Here is a 21,286-nt window from a genome sequence, read left to right on the forward strand (position 1 = left end):
TTTGACATCTCTATTGTATATGAGTTTGCAATGACTGAGAGAATAGACGGATTCACAATTAACTGCAATCGTCATTTTTCTGCCAACACTAGATTATGGTAATACGATAGTAAACAATTTGTTGCTATTGTATGAACGCATTCGTAACGAAGTGTCGTGGACGGACTCGTATCTTTCTGTTTCCAAAAAACCATGAAAAATTGTCTCTCTGTAGCGTATACTATTAATCCAGCCTCTAGTTAGCCGCATTATGGATGACCATGTGTTATCAAATGCATAGAACGATTTTTCAAATTTTTTAAAAATAAATCCAATTTTTCAGACCCTTACATGCCGGCTATGACCAACTACTTCCGGAATAAGCCACAATATTAGTGACTAATATTGTGGCTTATTCCAAAATTGGTCAAAAACAGCATTGGGCAGTGTCGATAATGAAAGCCGGAAAAGTGGAAGGTTTAGAGCGTATTTTACCATTCAAATTTCGTGAACGTGATGGAACCGCTTATTTTAAAGTGTCCATCACCAAAAATACGTGCTAGGAAGAGATTTAAACGTACGGTGCGAGAAAATTTCGTGTAGCTTCTTTATATTCTTGAAAAGTCCACATTTCTTTCCATTTACATCTCCTCTTTCCGGTGGGTGGTAAACTGCAAAAAGTGAATTGTCTGGCCTTAATAAATCCGCTTGGGATGTGCCAACGTGCTCGAGTTCAATTCAGAATCTCTTGGGGTTTTGTAACAAGGCTATGCAGTGACTTGCGGGGGCTAACCGACCTGTGAAGTCAGCGTGTTTATCCTTCCAGACAAGTCTGGTACCAATTTATCGACTGCGGATGGATGAAAGGTTTGATTGGCAGTAGGGCGGTTTTGGACCAACTACCGTGCAATCGCAGCGGAACCCCTTACCACAGTCGCGGCTGAGTTTTCCCGTGCGATTATTTTAAACGGTATCACTCTTTCCGATAAACACATTGATGATAATCGTCTGGGAAAGGATCTGGCGAAAGTAGGGACCATGCAGTGAAGCACGTGTTGCGCTACCGTTGTGAAAAACTATTTAAATAACTCATCGATTGCAATCGCAGACTATTTGCTACATCAGTGATGCACGATGCATTTAAAAAGCCATTTCTTAAAAATTGAAAGAAAACTCCACCCTTCTAAGCCAGGCCTCTGAACAGAGCCATTTCAAATCGTAAACAGAGCTCCAGTTCTCCCTACAAAAATAGGGAGATGTGGAGTTATGTGGAAATTCTCTATTTGATATCTTTGAGAATCAAGGACTTGATAGATTCTGGTGCATTGCATTAAACGAAAGTATATTGGAAAAATGAGAATAACCTCATGCCGTCGTACATATATATCTGAGTGAAATTTTTTCAAAGTAAAAAAAAATGTCGCAGAGCAAGTGTGTAATCAAAGACTGTGTTTGATTTTACTTGTGTCGAGTGGAACTCAAGAAATCTATTGCACAGCCACTGCTGATTCCTATCTCAAGTTGATAGAGCTTGCAACCATAGTTACATTTGGGTGCATCCGTTGAATTCGCCGTTCTGGATGTCCTCTAATCATTCATAGCTCATTAATGATTTATCAAAGCCCCTTTTTTTGGTCGCTTCTACTAATTATTCATTTTGAGTAGTTTACTAATAAGTGAAAAGAGGTTTTTTTAAAGTCTATCACCACGGAAGAGCCACGATATGGAGATTACATACCAGAGTAGCTGTCCGAGTTTCACATTGTATCAGTCTGAATGTTTTCTGCCAAGAAACGTAATTAAAAATACTTCTAATACAGCCGGTTTACAATATGAGTAGAAATATTTCTGCCTACAAATTCCGCCAGTTAGAACTAAGATCAGTTGTTCCTACATTTTTCGATTTTTTCCTTATCACTCACGCTGGTTATTTATATAATTAATGTCTGCTTCTACCTTATCATTTCAACTTAATCGCTCATTCCATGCATTTCGACATCTACTGACTCGATATCACAGAGAAACATCTTTATGTCAGTCTCTTTCACTAGAATTGATCAGATTTAACTTTGATTTCTGAAAACTCTCAACGATTTCTTTGCTTTCGAATAGACTATTCTCCCATAAGCTGTCATACATATTTAAGACTGATCAATTTCGTAGCAAACAACAATATATAAGCGTTTTCACAGCTATGCGTAGACAAACACGGAGAGCATGCTGCATAAAGTGTGTAAGGTTGTAGGAGAAGTAGAAGACAGAAAAAAAAGATCTTGCAAAAAAACTCTTCACTCATTTTGAAAAATTAACTGTATTCATCATAATCAACCAAAACTAATCCTTAATACATATGTATATGTTAAAGTTAAAAACCGTATTAAGAGTGGAAAATTGAGAACAGGTCGGTGATGCTTATCAACTTTACTACACTACAAGAAAAAAACCTGAATAGCTCCAGATCCACTATCTCCACGATGGCGACAGATTCTTCAAGTTCCAAGTTGTTGGATCTTTTTGGATCCACTCCAAGAGTCCAAATATGAATCGCAAGGAGGAATGCCTCTCTATTACGCGGGAACTCGCGCCTTATTTAAGGCTGATATTTGATTGCGCTAGTCACTTCACAACAGGTATCTAGCAGTGGCAGGACAGTCAGCTGATCCTAAGGTACGACGTTATCTTCTACTATTAGCTATGAGGCCCAACGGTTAACGTAGGACTTTCTTTGTTGGGCGGATAAGGCGTTTGATCGGATTAGTCACGTTCGATTTCACCCCTTTCAGGCTCTGAAGAAGGCGATTTTGCCGAAACGTTAGCCACGAATAGAGGATTATAACAACCACGGTGCACGGCTCTACTAAAGAAAACAATTATTGAAGCACTAACATGCCGAGGTTTATCGAAAGTCGCACACGGAGACATATCAATAATGTTCGCCCGTCACTACTCAGACACATATTTTGTTACTTAGTTGTGAGAGGTTACGCTTGGTTTCAGCCTGAAATTAGATATTCTGTGAGATAAAAGCAAAAAAAACTAACACATATATGACGTTGTAATCTCATTTTAATTCGTGAGGTAAAGCAACAGAACTGTGCGCTATCGTATTGCGCATTCTCATTATTGGGCGTTATTTATGGAAGTTGAGCGGGTGTAGTGCAGTCGTTGTCTGCACGATCCATCGGAAGTTCGATTTCCTCCTTGAGCCAACCAAGTCTTTCATTACTCCGGGGTCGATAGCCAGACAGACGTCTCTGGACCATAAAAACACTGACCTTACACATTGGCTAGCCACTCCAAGTCATTGTGTTATATGTTCGTAAACTTCAAACGATTCTGAATTCAAGTGAACGTGGGGGCGCATCCCAAGCGGATTTTTCAATGCTAGACGCTTTAAACACTTTGTTTATACAAGTACTAATTTTGCCACACTCGTCTCTTACTGCATTCATCTTTTTGATAGCAGATGATTCAGTTTGGCGTAGCATATTGTAGCACTTTTTTTATTTTCACACAATTCAATTCTCACATATGTATAAAATAAGTAGGTAAGCACCTACACAACTTGAAATGCGACACGTTCTGTGCGGTCACGATGTTCTTAAGATGTTACGGCTTACAGCGACTTTGATATTCACGCAACTTGATACTGATTTTTTACATTGATCTGCTCCATATTTGGACTCTGAGAATAGACAGAGTGTTAAATCAGTGAGCGCCTGTGATTATATTTATTGGTATTCAAGGTAATCATATGAAGTATTTGAAGTAATGGTCGAAAAACCGTTCTCGCCGAAGTAATTTTTCATTACGTTGCTATTTTTCTTCTCATTTCTTATCTCATTTCTATTTCGCGACAAAATTTTAACAATTAAATTTTTAATAATTTCAAAATTTTAAGATTTTTCAATAATTCCAAGTTTTCGTTTGATAAATGATTACTTTAATGCTATTTTTGAAACCCTAATTTTGTAAGAGAAAGATTTGAAACAGATTTGAATATTTTCTAGACTATTATCAATCGTTTTTGCTTCTTTAGACGGCAAATTTTTGCATGAAATACAGTACAATGCTATCTGACAGCAGCGCTATGAAACATATCGGTTGGCGTCATTTTTTAAATGATTTTTAGTATAAATACGACAGCCGAAAGTAGCAGAGATGCATAAAATAAAATTATGTAAATTGTGTCCCCCTGGGCATCACTTGACATGTGCTCAGTAAACTTACGAGTACAGGCTCGTTAACATCAAATTATCCGCTTGTGGAAAAGAAGAAGTAACTTGTTGGTGTAAAGGACAATGTTTTCTTAATACAGGAACATCAATAACCGATTCAATACTATATAAAAGTTGTGTGGTGGTGTTTAGGTCTTTTCTCTTGCGACCATTACTTTGATACGCAAATAAGTATGTGTGTTGGATTGAGAAACTAGTAATTTTAACTTGTACTAGTTTCGCCGCGTGATTCCGCTCGTATTCGTATCTCGACGTTTTCACTCATCTTCAGCACAAGGCACTTCATCGAGTTAGAAGCGCATTGACTTACTTATCACATTCCTATTGCGTAGTTGAGAGCTTTCTTTGGGTTTCCTTGCAATATGAAACCAATATTTAAGTATATAATAAAATAATATAATATTTTATGTTTTGCTTTTCTCTCTGTGTTTCTGCCTTCCTTTAATGAGTTGCAGCGTTTGCAAACACACTTCTTTGAATTACCCTCTATGCATTTCTCTACATGAATCGGCGGAGAATTCACTGTCTCCCTGGGATATTTGTCAGTATTTGCAATTTATGAATTTTTAGAATGGATGTACGTTTTCGATATAAAGTTCCGGATGGTTTACGCCCGTTGTTGGAGGCGTTGGCAAGAGAAACACTGCGATCGCAACCTGAAGACGTAATCCGATTCGCTCAACTGTTTTTCGACGAATTGCAAAATCATAGAAAAAGTAAGCCTTTTCTATTGTTATCCTCGAATCTAGGTTTACTTGTATTTCTCAGGATCGACTCAGTTATTATTTTACCTTAACTAAAATAAAACTTTGTAGTATTGCTAATACTGTAGTTATTCCTTACTTTCTGACAATAATCCTTCTCTTCAGAGCGTTTGTTCTCCATATCGAAATGAATCCTCGAAAAGAAGAGCTTCATGATTTGTTATGTTGTCTTCTTCCTAGCAAATGCTCTGTTTCTTTTTCTAGTTTCTTTCGTTTTCTACCAGAAAACTCACGATAGCATACTATTAATAAAAAATGCTTCTTATGAGATTCAAGGCAAATTTTCTGTACAAAAAAGGACATCTGACTTGATCGTAAAAAATCGCCTTTATATTCATTGAGCAGAGTTTTCATGAATTTGTATGTGGCGTAAAATCTTATTAATTTCCATATCTACAATAAATTTCTTACCGTTGATACCACCGGAATTTCACGGAATCTGTATGATACTTCACGCCGTTGAGCTAATAAAAATAGCAACTAATACGCATATTTCCATGCAAAAAGCAGTAGAACAGTATTTGCTTTAATCGCGATCATTATTCTGTGTTTGTTGCAACTTATCGATAAAAAAATTAATTTACTTATTTCTATGTATAATATGGGAAATTTCATTATCTATACGTATTCAAAATATCATACAAAATCAATTAAACAAACATTCGAAAATCTTTTAAAGGGGCGACACTAGTGTAAAAAATGAAATGCCATTCTCATTTTTGTGAGGAGGAAAGCAGTGGGATTTTTTTGGACTTTGATTTTGTTTTGATCTCGATCCTGAAGAAAATGAGGATGTAAGCTATCAAATATGTTAGAGAAAGCCTGTTTTTTCGGCTTCGTGTTTTCATTGAATTCGTGATACTTTGGTAGTGATAATTCACTGACGATATTGTCGTTGAAAATAATAAACGAATACTTACATGCATGTAGTGACATGTGCATATATACGTCACTTATCGGCTTTGCGGCTACTGGCAGTGAATGCAAAGGATCGCACCTTTCTCACTCGCTTCGCATAGTCCATAAATAATGTAAATTACTTGCAGATTAGTGCATTTCATTCACGCACTTGCAAATTCAGGGACACTATTCGGATTAAACTTCGCGTTTTTCACCAAAGTCCCGCATAAACCGTTCGTTTACTATTTCTGTTGTTAAGGATAGTACAGTGAGGTCATTAATTTTTCGTCTTTTCTTCACAACACGCCAGAAATTGATCTCTATTACAAAATTCAGGCATCAATAGATTCGAGTGAGCGAGCTCTGTTCATTGAGTAAAATTAAAACTTTTAAAATCTACCACTAAAATACTTCTTGAAAAAAATTGTCTGTGACTACATATTAGCAAAGCTGAATCTGAGATTATCGCGTCCCAAGGATACATGATTTTTGACATGAATATATTGTTTGGAAAGTAAAGTGATAGTTATACATTCATAATGTTCATGCGATACGTAATTGATTCGAACATATTGAATGTTAATTTCGTTCTAGTAGTAGGTGGGATTATATACGTCATATACAGGTATTAGAGCAAAAATATGGAACCTTCTAAACGAAAATCCAGGAATCATTGGCGTAAAAAGCATCAGAGACCTTCAAATCAAAATTTGGAAAAGTTTTACACACATAGGCTAAACAAATTGAAGTCCTTTGAAGTGAAATAGTAGTTATATCATTTGATGACTCTTTGCACCTTTATGAATAGTGAAACCCACTTTCTGAGACCTCATTCCGCGCAAAGAGTTGAACAGTTGAGAATCGGTAACCTTTGGTGCTTCTGAACCTCGGATTCCTGGATTTGTAGAGAATGTTTCGCGATCTTGTTCTGATACTATGTTCCTAGCCTTAATTACTACTGATGAGAAAGAAACATGAAAAATTCCCTTGAACACTACTTTTAAGTGATGAATATTATACCACCTTTTATATCCTTTTTTTTTTTTGCTTGTTCTGTAGTTGTACTGATCACGTATTTTTCGGGATTTTGTGTGATAATGGTAAAATACGAGACCAACACTTCCTGTTTTTATCTATTAGGTTTGCTACGTACTTTTTTATATTTAAAAAAATTGGAGTTTGAAAGGTAGGGCATGCCGTATGCTCGGATCGAAACGACATGACCAGTGTTACAACTGCGGTGAGATGTGCAGACCACAGTTCAGCGGTGTGACGGAAAGTAACAATCGCGATCGCGACTGGTTGCGCATTTACACTGCGAGTCAGGTCGTTTTGAGCCAGTTGCATTTGAAAATGGCAAATGTTGAGTTAATTCTGTGTAGAACATCATTTCTGTTGTAAGGGAGAAATTTCTATAACACTTAAGTACAGCTCATAACAATCTCTTTTTTGCAGACAATCCTAACACTGACATCATCTGCGATCCCGTTGCATACGAAATGTTCCGTACAGATCTGCAAAGAAAAGTAAGCTGGTTGAGTTGTCTGTAGAGCTATTCCCCTTTCACTCAGTTGCTAGGAGACCACTAATTAAAATTTTCCATGTTATCCCTTTAATTGAGTATAACGTAGTTTCTTTTCAGTACAACAATGACACGCACGCTCCTCGTTGTGCTAGTCCTTTAGATGAAGCAGCTACCAAAATCCAGGCCGCATTTCGTGGACACGTTGTGGGTTTACTGCTAAAAGCTGAAACTAAAGGAAGCGAAAAGCGAAACGTTTTTATGCATGCAAAAAAATGTTTCGCAAACTCTCCATTGCTTGTCTTTCACTTGCTTATGAAACTTGGAAGAGAACCTGTGAATTTCTCTCAATCTTTTTTTCTTTTTTTCTTTTTTTGTAGTCAAGTACGGAAGATAACTAGCACTTCTTTTGACGCTTGATACCAAAAACCATAGACCACATCCGAGAGCAGTGGCTCACATTTTCGACGAATTTTGGACGTCCCAATTATTCCCATAAGCAGGTATGTAGCTTTCGAGACGTTGTTTCCAAGCGCCAAAAAACGAAAACACAAAACAAAATGGATAAACTCAAGAATCAAGAATGAATTTCTCTCAATCCTTTTGTCTTTTTTCTTCCCTGATTCATCCTTGATTCTTGGATTTATCCATTTTCTCAGGAACATTAGAGGTATCAGTTTAGCCAAGGAGACAACTCCTCAAACCCATAAGAGGAAACCTCGTAAAGCACTTTGCTAGTGAAATTATCTGGTAAAGCAACATTTGACGCCGACACAAGTTTTGAAATCCGCCTCACGAGAATTCATTTCATCGACGTTAGATGTATGGAGGGAACTCATTAACCTTTCTCTAACAGAACTCAACTTATTTAAAACAAATTTCTTGAAGTTAACTATCAAAAGTGTTTTCTGAGAGCAACATTACAGTTTCTAACAAACCTCTTCCCTCGCGCATTTAAACAGCCATCCGATACTTTGAATCTGCCCAACGGCAAATTTGAAATAAGGAAGATCTAATAATTGGAAAACAATTTTTTTGTTGATCATGAGAACTCAGAGTGGTGGGCTCAGAGGGCAAAGCCAGTGCCTTGCTTTGCAAAAACAGGTGATGTTTTGTGGTTGAGGCAGAAAATTCAATGGAAAAGCATCAATACAGGTGGCCTGTTTCATGACAATAAATTTCGTTTTGAAAAAAATCAGCAGACTTCTACATTTTCCTAACTGTGTAAGACACAAAAAAATGTCTAGCAGCACAAAATGCTTTTAAATCTATATTTTAGAAATTCAAGATTAACGTATAGCTAATCTGAAAAGAAAATGTTTATAGTACAATTATTTCTCCTCAATTAGGTCATTTTTCTCCAAAGATACGTTTTTTACTATTTTTAAATTTTAAACTATTGAAGAAACATTTACGAGATTTTCTTCATAGAATTTCAGCAGATGTTTGATATATATATATATTTCTGCTTATTTTTAATAATTTAAGTTTTGTATTGGGTTTTACCTATCAAACAGGAATTCTTTAAGAAGAGAGATAAAGAGAGAGAGAGAGAGAGAGAAAGAAAGTACGAAGGATATGATCAGGTATTTTGTTTCATCATTTTTCCTATGATGACAGCAAAAAACATAAGATTTCCATAACATTAAAGAATTTCTCATGTGTTAATAGGAACGTTGTTCACATTTACACATTTACTGCCGCCTCAACATGTTTCGACAGAATGCATGCAGAGGATACTAGAAGAATTTTCACAAAATGAAGGAAATGGAGGGATCTGAATTAATGCGAGCATTGATTTCTTTCAAAAACTTAATTATAAATGGCGAACATTAGCGCAGTAATTTGAAGAAGAGAAAATATAGGGATATATACAACATTCTACTAAACTAACATTAAACAACAATAATTAGAAATCTTGCTTCCATTCTTTTCTTGCATTTACTTAGTTTTTTTTTTCTTACATTTCTCTTAGCTTTTTAATGTGCACCAAAAAGAGAGTATAATATATTAAATAAAGTTTTCGAGTAAACTTGAAACTGTTGAATAGATGTGAAGATATGACAAACGAATGTGGAGGAGATGCACACAAAGACAGTGGCAAGAAGGAAAGACATCTTCTGAACGTCAACTTCGTGAACTTAGGAAACAACATGTGAGAACGGCGAAACACCTCGGGATTATGTAGTATTGTTGTAAAAAAATCCTTTTTCACTCTATTTGAGGGACAGTACATCAAATCGTGTTAGAGTGCCACAATAAAGTGTGTATGGACACAAACCGTCACAGATGTACGTTCTTCACCGTTTTATCTTTTCGATATAACATTTTATAATGACATTTTCCTTTCCACTCTATTCTGGCTAAATTTCAAACACCTATGGTGACGTTTCTCTTATTGCTCTTTTTGTACCATGATATTTCTGAGTGATTAAATAAAGGAATTGGACTTGGAAATATTCTTTTAATTTTTCGTAATCACGCAGGTAGGTATAAGTAAATAATGAGAATTTGAAAGACTTCTACGTGTTTAGGCCACATTTATGAATTCAATATTTTCTCACATTTGTCAGTGGTTGATTCACACCGCGAAAGAACGACATCCAGAAATTCTATGAACAAGAAGTATAAAATTGCGAGAAATTACAAAATTACTACGTTCTAACTCGCTAACGGGCGGGTGTAGTGTAGCGGTTAGAGGTTCCGCTTCCTGCACGATCGATCGGAGGTTCGAATCCGCCCTAGTGCTCACCAAGCCTAAGTCGACTTGACATATCGACTAACCACAGCAAGTCACTGCATAGGCCAATAACACGTTCGTAAACCTCAAACGATTCTGAATTGAAGTGAACGTGGGGGCGCATCCAAAGCGGATTGATTAACGCCAGAAACCTTATCCTTTTTATCCTTTAACTCGCTAACGAATTGAGATACAAATATGTGATCCCGCCGAGAAAATAACTTCTGTGTGATCGCTTTTGTATGAGTTACTGTAATTCCTAAGTATACTGGCTCTTCCTATACTCGTCCTTCTATTCACAGCTGTTCTTCTGTCCTTTCCACAATACAAATGCAAACAAGCTATTGTGTATCATACTAGTTTATCGGATCTTTACTCATCCATCCTAAATTCTTTTCTAGGACTTTCGTCTGCTTTGAGAAAAAGATAATCAAGTGGAGGAATGTGCAAATCTATTAGAAAATGAATGCATGCTTAGGGTTTTGTTTTTATAGCGCTCTTTACTGCAGAAAAGAGGATCATCTTTCATTCTTTCCTTTCAATTCATTAATGTCCTCAAGTTATGAAAGTGGTTCCTTATATTCTTGTTATTAATTCAAGGACGAGTTTTGTATTGTAGTATCCCAAGCATGGTGTTGAATATATTGTTTTTGAGGAGTGACCACGAAGAAATTTTCAGAAGTTTTTTTGAAAGTCCATTCGAAACTACTCAGCTTTAGTAACATATTCGCTGTGAACATCTACATATATCCTTCCCTACTCTGTCAGGCGAATCACTGGTGCCCTTTGTCGAGAATTCAGGAGACTGCAAAGCGAAAAACTTGTCAACCATGTTTTAGAGTCATTGCATTTGTCGATGTTCCTCTTTACTTCCTGCGAGGTGAGCCTTCAGCAGCCAGAACAAGTGGTAATCTAACAACGCGAAGTACGGCGAAAGTGGCGGGTGGACAATCGGATCCGTACGCGCGTATGCACATCCCCTTAAATACCCATGTATGGAAATCTTCGAGAACAATCCATACAGTTCTCGTACTTGATAGAATATTCGATTCATTTATGAAAAACTCCACATTTTTCAAAATTTTTGCTGCACCACTTTCTGGCTAACCTAGTTCATAGATATCCCACCACTCCAATGAACTTTCTTTCTACTTTTTTATTCGAAAAACTAATTACCTGTGCGTGAGCTTCTGATTGTAATCTATTTGGAAAAGTGTAAGAAATTGAGAACTCAGTGATGCTGGCTCTTTCATGTCTGCTCTGCTGTCTGCTGTCTGTAGGCTCATTGTCTGAAATATGTTGCTACTAAACCAACATCCGAATGACGAGATTGACAGTTGATTGAGTTATTATTCGAGTAATCGAGGGTTTTCGAGTAGTTGAATAGTTGAAACTTTCCCTAAAAAAACTCGAACATTCCCAAAAAGACTCCATGCTTCACTATTTAAGAATACTATGATTTCACGACTCGAACTACGAGTCGTGAAATCATAGTATTCTTAAATAGTGAAGCATGGAGCACGCTATCGGAATCGATTGATTCGATAAGTCGAACGCGAAACTCCTCAGGTGTTCTTCTTCTTATGTTCACCACTATTGTTTTCTTTTTATTCGAAAATTAAATGTCTTCAGGTTCGGGTTTCTGTATGTTCAGCATATATTCGCCGTGCTCCTTTTGACTTTTAGAAGTTTTTTTTTTTAAACGTACTACTTTTTTCTTAACGGGTCCATCTAGTAGTATTATTCTCTCAGATATCAAATTTAATTAGAGTTTTTGAAAAGAAGATTTTATAGTAGTCTCCTTCCCTTACCTGGCATCTTTATCCTCATTAAATCGTGAGTTCAGATCCAATAATGCTCATTTCCATGCAGGCTTCAATTTAGCTCTCATCCTCATGAAAAGTGATCTAATTTGGATAAAATGCAGTTATAGAGACAGAAAGACAAAAAAAAGGAAGAGGAAAAGATAGAAAACAAATATCGAGACTGTAGGAAATGTGAGGGCTGGTGTAATGAATTTTAGTGGTGCTGAAATGCTATGTAAATTCTTCTCATTCAAAAGAAACGTATTAGAATTATCAATCTTCGGTAATTTTATTTTACGTTGACCTTCTTCGTAAACTCGTTGAATTCCGAACATTCGAAAAATTCAACTTCGTCTTATCTTTCGCATTTTAATTCTTGAAATTCTCGAAATTTCTATTTGTCTAAGTAAAACAAATCCTGTGTATTTTTGGTAACAATTGTTTTATTTGCTTAATATATTCCTGTTGAAAATGTCCTTAAGTTATTCCTGAAAATGTTTACGTGAAATGAAATGGGATTACGATTTTATGGGATATAAAATAGAAGTAAAGACAGATTTTAATTGGCTAACTAGAAAAATTTCTGACTTCGATTTGGATACGTGTTAGCAAAATACGAAACATTGATTGGGACCAATCAAAAATTGATGCAGAAACAGAAACAAATCTTTTTTCTGCTATCCTCATTATTTCCTTTTTCATTCTGAAAATAATATAATAATGTAATATAATATAATAATAAATATAATATATTTCCATAATTTAAATTTGGTACTAATAATATTAATATTTTCGGTACTTTAACGACTCTTAACTTCTAGTAAATTGTAGTCCTGGATATAGTTAGAAAACCTTCTCAAGAGCACAGTTTGTTTCTTTGAGACCATTAGCATTTTACTTTTTTCAAAATTTGCAGTGGGATACAGCATACAACAATTACATAATTTGGTTTAAAATTCATTCCCAGCCTTCAGATTATGATTTTTTTCACATGTTTCATTTAAAAACGAGTCAATTCTCGATAATCTCTGTTAATTATTTGCGTACATACTTCTGCAGACTTAAGGTATAGAGGTCTCGGTCTTCTTTTAATGCATGTAGCTCATACATTGTTCGTTGCAAACAGTTTGGTGCGGCCAGCATTATAACTGAAACTCCATCTTGATAAGTTCATCGAAATTTTATAAAACATAATTTTTAACTTACAAATCTTTAGTAGTTTGTTGTTTTGACGCCTTCGTTCTGCTTCTTCAGAAAGGTTTCAGCTGCGTTTTTTTTTCAGTTAAAATCCTGAAACAATCTTAATTGGAATTCACACCGTCTGGAAGATATCCTTCACTTGTTTAATGTCAAGTGTCACTCATAAAAGAATATGTAGTTTATAGGAAGACTTCAAAAGAGTAAAAGTTCTCTTTTACCTGGAGTTTTTGAGTGCGCAGTTTTTATGAGTGTGATCTGTTATTCCGTATTGTGAGCAAAATCTTTAATCTGGTCGAAATAGGATTATACTGTTTGTAAAGCACGAGCATCATTTTTCACAACATTCTGAACGATACATGTTTCACTAGGAATTCTTTTGCTATTCAAATATTTATCGGTGTGAAAAATTCTTTTCAGATAGATCTATTTTAGGTACGTGCACATCCAGAGAAGTTTGGCGTCGCCAACGTTATATCAAGAACACAATCGCATGAGAAGATGCAATCATTAAATACTAAGAAGGATCTTAAGTATGCTCACATTTATCAATTATGGTCTTTCCTTGAAAAGTTCTTGTCCTAATTTCATGAAATTTCAACAGACGTCACTCTATTGGCGGTTACTCTCTAGAAATGGACACTCCTGAAGATAGAGCTGCGACAAAAATTCAGGCAGAAATTCGAGGATTCTTAGCGAGAAAACATGTGGAAAAGATGAAAAAAGAAGATAATGAAGCTGCCACAAAGATTCAAGCCCATATTAGGTGGTTCTCGTTTTGCACACATTATTACATGAACAACTACAAATTATTCTTTGGATGTTACTAAATTGTGATTATTTCAGAGGGTTCCTGACACGAAAACACTTAGACGAGCAAGGACTCTTATCTCCGACACGTTCTCGAAGCTCACTTCATTCCCGCGATTCCGATGAAAATCATAATTAACAATGTGCGTATTTCTTAGGCTTAAAGGCAGCATACCACGAATCTGGGGTGGTACCGATTTCAGGTGGAGTATCCGTATACGGGGTCGTAGATCATGTAGACGGGGTAGTTCCACTCATCTCTCCCTGCAATCACTGCAAGCAGCCGCCTCCAGGATGCTGTTTTGTACGACTTCATCTATTTCAACGATCCACCCCTTCCACCGCCTCCGCTCTGCGATTCGTCGAAAATCAATTCCGACTGCCCCGATAAACGGTAAGAGGCGCTACGCGTGCAAGGGTGGCGCGCTGCAATAGAAGGCATCGTACAAAACAGCATTCAGGGGCCGGCTGCTTGCAGTAATGCCGGGAGAGATGAGCGGAACTACCCCGTCTCCGTAATCTACGACCCCGTATACGGATACCCCACCTGAAATCGGTACCACCCCAGATTCGTAGAATGCTGCCTTTAAACATCCAACCGTAGAATAAGTATTGAGATATCAGAAGTGAGCGGTTGCACACCACACTCCTTCCTTTTTCCATTGAAACTTATTTTGATTGTAAGAGGAAAAATCTACAGAAAACAAGTACAACACAGATTAAAAATTGTTTACCATAACTATGCTCTTAGATCATGTTTAGAGCATTCATGCATGAGGAAGGAACTAGGCCTTAAGAAGAGGAGAAAGAGATTCTCAACTTAATGAGTCAATCCATACCAGTTTTTCGAGTCAGTTACCCGAAAATGTCAGTTTTCGGATACATTTGAGACATAGAATGCTTTCTACGAGGTCATTCCGAGAGAAAGTAATCGGTCAGCGCAAATGTACCTATGCTAAGTGCTTTTCTAAGAAGTCAAACAGCTACGATTTTGCACGAGTTCTCCGTTGTCGAATACTGACTCCACATAAATACGAAAAGTAACATCACTAAGGAAAGTATTCTACGCATGGCTACTACATCCCATAGTAGTAGTTGTGTTGGAAAAGAAGTATAAAATTTAGTTGTAAGTCTTTAATAGAAATAATTCTACAGACAAAATGGAGCATGACGTTGTCACTGGAATAAAGATAGCTTGCTTTCGATATTTAATTTTTATTTCAATTTTTTTCGACATTTACCAATTTTCCCTGTTTCAAGGCGAAGGTTTATATAACTGTATGTTTGTAGTCCGTTGTCGTTGTTGTCCATGAAACGGGAATGAAAAAAAGGATCCAGATGGTTGGGGGTCTGACTGAGTACAACTTGTCAGCATCTGAATGTTCTTTTTCTATTGTTGTGGATTGATTGCTGCTCATGTTTGGAGGTTGTTCGATTCACAGTCTAGTCATCACATCGAAGGTAACATCCATCAGCATCATCATATTTTTTTTGAGGCTTGACAAAGTTGATGATTTCTCGAAACCATCAAAGAATCCTCATCTTTAAGCCTTCAATCTGGTTTTCTCTGACAGGGAAGAAATTCGTATTACTATTAGGGGTTTACGACGCTTTCATAGTTCTCCTCAAACGCAGCGTCGCGCAAGAGATCGCACAGAAATGAAAACACGTCTAGAAGTTACCACTATGCCTGGGACCTCTTTAGCCATATGTAAGTTTGTGTAGCAGTAAATCCCATCGAATTTCAAGTCACAAAACAAATATAGAGGATAAGGATGTGACCTTAGGAGATCTTTGAAGCTCAAGAAATGCGCTAAGCTAATGCACATTTGTACCGAACAATTGATTCCTCTCGGAATGATCCCCTCTGGAAAATACTCCACATTACTAAACTAAAGTTGACCATCACATGAACGATGTGGTAAAAGCGTTATTTACATAGCGTTCGGTTTATCCTAAGACTATGTCTAAGCTGATATATGACATGAATCTTTAACAATTAAGGAAATTTTCTGTGTTGGGTTCTCTCTAGCAAAAAGGGAATCGTTCTTTACATATATAGGAATCAGATGAATCATCACTACTATCTGATCAACTAACGCGAAGTGATGCCGCGTGTAGTGGATTTCATTACTTGTGCTGGCGCAACGAGTTGTTATCGAATAAACCTCTAATACACTTCACATTGTTTCAATCAGTCATTCCTATGAGTGTAAAGAAATGTTTCATTCGTCGGATGGACTGATCAGTCCATTCTCCTCTTTCATCCATCATCATCTGTTGTCTATAGCCATAGGAAGTATTCCACGTCTCTGCTATGATAATTGCAAACTACTTCCTGAACCGTACTTACCAGAGGATACAAACAATCATCGAAAAGTTTCGCATTCAATACAACATTCTTTCTTTTTAAGAACTGTTTGAAATTTTCATGTGGAATTTAATGTGGAAGAGGAAACAAAGATTCAACTTGATCTGATGGTTAGTCCTAGTTTCCATGTTTCTTCAGCCCTTTTGCGAAATTCCAACTATATTCTAGCCTATAAACTTTGCTTGAACTGCACTTCATATTCATTTAATCACTGCAGCAAAGATAATTGCCCTCTCCAGCACGCGCTCGTACCCTTTAGTTTCGTGCGTGTGCTGCTCCTCTCATTTTGTTTTTTGATATTTCTTAGTTTCAGCTTCCACTAACCTCCAGGAACAGAGTTTAATCGATATCCCTGGCCACATGTTATTAATCATTGAGCTTTTTTCATATCTAGAAATGCGTTCTAAATAAAAATGTGTAGTAATAAATAGAATGTTTTTGACAGAGAGTTTCTGGTCTAACGAGTTTCTTGTATCCATATTTTAATTTCACTTGTTTTTTTTTTCGAATCATTAAATTCAAGTACTAAGCGAACAAGATGGAGCATTTTCATCTCCATTCTTCTCCTGCGAACTTAAAGGCAGCATATCACTCATCTAATGTGGTGAGGGGATCCAAGGGAAGAGCTAGAGGTGAAGTTGTAGATTCCCGGATCTGCGGTGGCTTCACTCATCTCTCTCTAATCGTCATAAAAATAAAAGCCGTGAAAGACGGTGTTCTTTCCTACGAGATCAGTTGGAACGCGGTGCATCCCAGTCCAAGCTGACAAAGATCAGTGATGTCTTCTCACCCGCCTATTCAAGTGAAACCAATGAATAGGCTGCTGAGAGGATCGGAACGTATACAGAGAAGAGCGTTCTAACGTACCTCGTAGGGACTAAAGCGATTCCCACCAGGGAGAGATGAGCGGAACCACCATGATTCTCCAGCTTTTCCCGCGGATTCCCCCTCCACGTCAGATTCGTGGTATGCTGCCTTTAATCGAGATGATAAGGTCGCTGAGCTGAGAATGGTACTGTGTGTGCTGTGTGTGGAGAAATGACTCACTTAACTTAATCCGCGGGCTGTTGTCATCGTCTGACGCAATTACACGCATCATCGCCGAGGTGGGCCGTCCTTGAACATAGCTGTGCCCAACCTTCTCGATCTTCTGCAAAAGTTTGCACAGAATCAATCCACTCGTCGCAATTCCATATTCTGCAAAACCTTACGTCTCGCCTGAACTGCCTATCTACGCCGAGTGTCCTCAGGTCATCTTCCACCACGTCAGTCCAGAAGTTCCGTCTTCGGCAAGGTGGCTTCTTCCAGCTCGAACACGGCAAACTCCTCAGAACTCGTTGAACAAGGCAATCTGCCATCCTTGATATATGACCAAAAAAACGAAGACGACTTACTTTAGCCACCTTCGATGGCGGTGTGAGATGCTGATATCTTCCACGTGTCATCCACCGGTATATCACATCAATTTCTGCGTAAAGATCTTCACTGTAGCATACCCTACGCCAAAAGTAGCCAAGTAGACGTCTAAGCAGCTTTCGTTCCGTGCAATCAAGCCTTTCAATCCCCGTAGATGGTGCTGCCCAAGTATCCGATCCGTACATCATCACAAGGCGAACTGCGGATAGGTAGACTCGCAGCTTGACATTGTTGGTGGTGGGGTCGACCACAAGCATTCCGTTAAGGAGTTAAACGCAATAGTGACCTTAGCGCATCCTTCTTGTTCTTCAGCGTAGAGCCTAGGTAACAGAACTCATCGACGAGTTCAATTGATTGCTCGTCCACACTGATTTCTGTTCGAAGTTTCGAAGAGATGCACATCTGCTTGCATTTATCGGGGCGAAGATGTAATCCATAGGCTGCAGCCAACTTCGATACAAGGTTGACAACATGTTGAGGTTTCGCAGTGCTTTTCGCGAATATAACATTATCGTCGGCGTACTCGAGCTCAGTGAAGAGACACCCTGACGGCTGGGACGATATCGGCAGGACTGATCGACTGTTCTTCGCATGATGTCGTCGATAGCGAAGTTAAACAGGAAGGGTCCTGCCACTGCCCCTTGTCTTACTCCAGTTATCACCTCGAATGCTGTTGAGTATCCGGCAGGTGTGCGAACTGCAACAGTTGTTCGTTGATTCATGTCATCAAGCAAGCGAACGAGCTTTTCTGGGACCCCATCGACGCGTAGCGCGTTGAGAAGATGGTCTCAATGAGAAGAGTCGAAAGTGGCTTCAAAGTACAGAGAGCTAATTGCATTGACTTCGATTACCGCTGCCAGATTTCGACCACTCGCCTAACGATGAACACCTGGTCTGTCGTAGATCGGCCAGGACGAAAGCCAGCTTGCTCGTCGCGCGTTGTTTCTTCGTGATGCTTAATAAGTCGGTCCAGGATAATCCGCTCCAAAACCTTGTACATAACACACAGCAAGAAGATTCCTCGATAATTCGTGACGATGGTCCGTGACGGATAACTTTTTGTGGAGGAGAATTACGACAGCATGTCTCCACGAGTCAAGTATCCTTTCCTCTATCCACATTGAACGGATGATCTTTGTCACCTCAAGGATCCCAGACGAAGGAAGATATTTCAGCATTTCAGCGCTAATCCTGTCGTCTCCACCAGATTTTCCATTGTTCGTCTATTGGATGCAGAGCAGAACCTCCGACTCAATCAGTGGTTCCTCCTTAACCGCGTATGTCAGTCTATCAAGGTGCCCAAGTTCAGGAATTGACGGCGCTTGCCAGTTCAGCAAGGTCTTGAAGTGATCCATCCAAATTGGAAGGGTTGCTTCACCGACAGCCTTTCCACTGGCAGTGTTGAGGACTGGAGAGCATCTTTTCATCTTGCCGCTATGCTGCTTTAATAAAGCATAGGCTCTCCGCGGGTTCTTGTCCTCCCACGCCTTTTCAAACTCCTTCGCTCTCGACGTCCACTTATCGCGGTCTTGTTGCAGTTGACGACGCAACTTCCTTCTCAGACGCTTTTTCCGGTTGAAACCGCCAGTGCTGCGGGCGACACATACAAATTTGTACGTGGATCTTGTCTCTGCAGATGCAAAGGCAAACTTCTTCCGCGGCATTTGAACCGGAAGGGTTTCCTTTGCAGCGTGCTGGATGCACTTTGTAAAGGGATCCGTCTCGCAAACTTCTTTCTGGTCCGTACCCGTATCTTAATGCTGAGAACATGAATAGACACACGTTGGCGGAATTTCGTTCTGCATTATTCGCCTTTCAGACCTGCCACGTCGATTTTCGGTTGAGGAGGTACTCCTCGGTTCCTCTTGTGGGACCGTATCTTAATGCTGAGAAGTTTAAGAGTCCTCATCTTCTGCTTGCGCTGCTCTTCACTCGTTGAAAGTGTTGAACCCTGCCACGTGAGTTGATTCCGTCCTCTTAAACGTGGGAGCGATGATGAGGCCCGTCTGCTCACATAAGTCGATCAGACGGTCACCGTTGTCCGAAGTGCTCTCCCTTTGATAATACCATTTTCCTATCACATCGGATTTATGTTCGAGTCCAACCTTCGCATTTGCGTCGATTCCGACAATGACCACCTTCTGGTTGAGTATTTTAGACATCAACGCATTGAGTTCATCATGGAAGACATTCTTACTGTTACCCTCAGCGGCTTCCGTAGGTGCGTGGGCACTTACGATCCAGAGTTTACCTCCCTTGCGATCCCGAAATTGTACAAAGGCGCATCTAGACGACGTTGAGCCAAATCCCTCCATCAGGTTGTTATAATCGTTCCTCACAGCTATCGTGCAACCATCTACTTTCTTCGCACCAGCGTCGCTGCAGAATATAGTGTAATGTTCGATGGTGATGACGGGCCGATCTCTCATGCGTGTTTCCTGCAGTGCAGCAAAAGGCACACAGAGATAGGGGCATTTGCAGAAGCCTGGACAGGGCGATTTGTTGGAGTTCACCCGATAGTGTCCGGCAGTTCAGTGTGACGAAACGAATGGTTGTTACCAAAGATTCCATGCTCCCTTCAGGCAGTTGACCTTTTGGCGAACCACCACGTGCAGGTAGCAATCAGACTTGTATACGCGGCTCCTGTGGAGAAATAGCATTTGAAATACCGAAGGCGATCGTTTCTACCGCTAAAGAAAAGCGAGAATTTTGAGTTCAAAAACATCACATACCGACCGGTCAATTGTCGTTAAATGAGGAAAAATTTATTCTCTCCCATTCAAAACAAAAGCCAAAAAAAAAATAAAGAAGAACCTACAACAAAAGTAATCTATAACTTACTCTCCACTGTTTTTTTCATGTCGTTCTATAAGCTCTTCGATACTTCACGTTGATTTTTTCTATATTTTTAAAAAAAATTTTCCTTGCCCGTTCTGTGCTTCTTTGTGTGCTTTCTGCCTCATTCGATGGCCTCTATACACAACACGAATCTCGCAGACAAGTTCAGTAGTCCTGGCACTTCGAACTTAGTACAAAAAAATGGCATCGAAAATGCTCCGTTTTGCCCACGTGGCACTCCAATTTAGTGATCCTAAAAGTAGGAATAAATAAAATCAAATAAATAAATAGAATCACAGCAGACTTGTATGTAGAGTGAGAGGTTCTTTATCAAGAGACATGCAATATTTTCACCACATTTTTAAATTTCTACATGCATTTTAGGAAATAAAAACGATCACGACTTTTTTCTCAATTCAGTGTTGTAGAGCAGTAAATAGATGAGAACTTTTCTTTTTCTATTGTATTTGAGAACTTGTTCTGCTCTACTGAACTTCTTGAAAGGTGTCCATCGTAAACTTTCATTGTATAAATGAATCAACATCGACCAGGGACTTCAGTAAATTGCGCGCTTCATGTTGATTATCCCGGAATGGTACTATGTTGTTCCATTCGAAAAAAAAAATATGATGAAGTGTTATTTCTAAAAAAAAAACCTCCGTAAAACCTATTGGCATATTCACAATGGGTGCGGAACAATTATTCT

At 38.5% G+C, this 21,286-nt stretch overlaps 5 protein-coding genes across 7 annotated transcripts in view; 1 reads left to right on the forward strand and 4 right to left on the reverse strand.

The window, feature by feature from the left end:
- The window catches only part of RB195_025284 (uncharacterized protein), a gene marked incomplete at both ends in the record, with an annotated part of 33,438 nt that extends 19,344 nt beyond the window's left edge, over positions 1-14,094 (forward strand). For 2 of the 3 annotated variants that reach the window (XM_064213355.1, XM_064213354.1), the window contains 6 exons: positions 4,788-4,933; positions 7,337-7,407; positions 7,524-7,610; positions 13,581-13,678; positions 13,750-13,911; positions 13,992-14,094. In XM_064213355.1, coding sequence (XP_064069235.1) covers positions 4,788-4,933; positions 7,337-7,407; positions 7,524-7,610; positions 13,581-13,678; positions 13,750-13,911; positions 13,992-14,094 — 667 coding nt within the window. Of the gene's footprint in view, positions 1-4,787; positions 4,934-7,336; positions 7,408-7,523; positions 7,611-13,580; positions 13,679-13,749; positions 13,912-13,991 lie in introns of those variants that run through there. The other variant, XM_013435942.2, reaches the window with a different exon arrangement.
- A 3,302-nt stretch (positions 14,095-17,396) lies between these two features.
- On the reverse strand, positions 17,397-17,999 carry RB195_025286 (uncharacterized protein; the record flags this gene model as incomplete). The annotated part of the gene is made up of 1 exon (XM_064213359.1): positions 17,397-17,999. The coding sequence occupies one exon, from the start codon at positions 17,997-17,999 to the stop codon at positions 17,397-17,399; it is 603 nt and encodes a 200-aa protein (XP_064069240.1).
- A 63-nt stretch (positions 18,000-18,062) lies between these two features.
- RB195_025287 (uncharacterized protein) lies at positions 18,063-18,464 on the reverse strand (the record flags this gene model as incomplete). Its single annotated transcript, XM_064213360.1, has 1 exon — positions 18,063-18,464. One exon carries the CDS (start codon positions 18,462-18,464, stop codon positions 18,063-18,065), a length of 402 nt encoding a protein of 133 aa, XP_064069241.1.
- Positions 18,465-18,965: 501 nt separating this feature from the next.
- On the reverse strand, positions 18,966-19,406 carry RB195_025288 (uncharacterized protein; the record flags this gene model as incomplete). The annotated part of the gene is made up of 1 exon (XM_064213361.1): positions 18,966-19,406. One exon carries the CDS (start codon positions 19,404-19,406, stop codon positions 18,966-18,968), a length of 441 nt encoding a protein of 146 aa, XP_064069242.1.
- A 264-nt stretch (positions 19,407-19,670) lies between these two features.
- Positions 19,671-20,171, reverse strand: RB195_025289 (uncharacterized protein; the record flags this gene model as incomplete). The annotated part of the gene is made up of 1 exon (XM_064213362.1): positions 19,671-20,171. One exon carries the CDS (start codon positions 20,169-20,171, stop codon positions 19,671-19,673), a length of 501 nt encoding a protein of 166 aa, XP_064069243.1.
- Between the last annotated feature and the right edge of the window lie 1,115 nt (positions 20,172-21,286).

This window comes from Necator americanus, chromosome X (assembly GCF_031761385.1).
Source record: "Necator americanus strain Aroian chromosome X, whole genome shotgun sequence".
Lineage (NCBI taxonomy): Eukaryota > Metazoa > Nematoda > Chromadorea > Rhabditida > Ancylostomatidae > Necator > Necator americanus.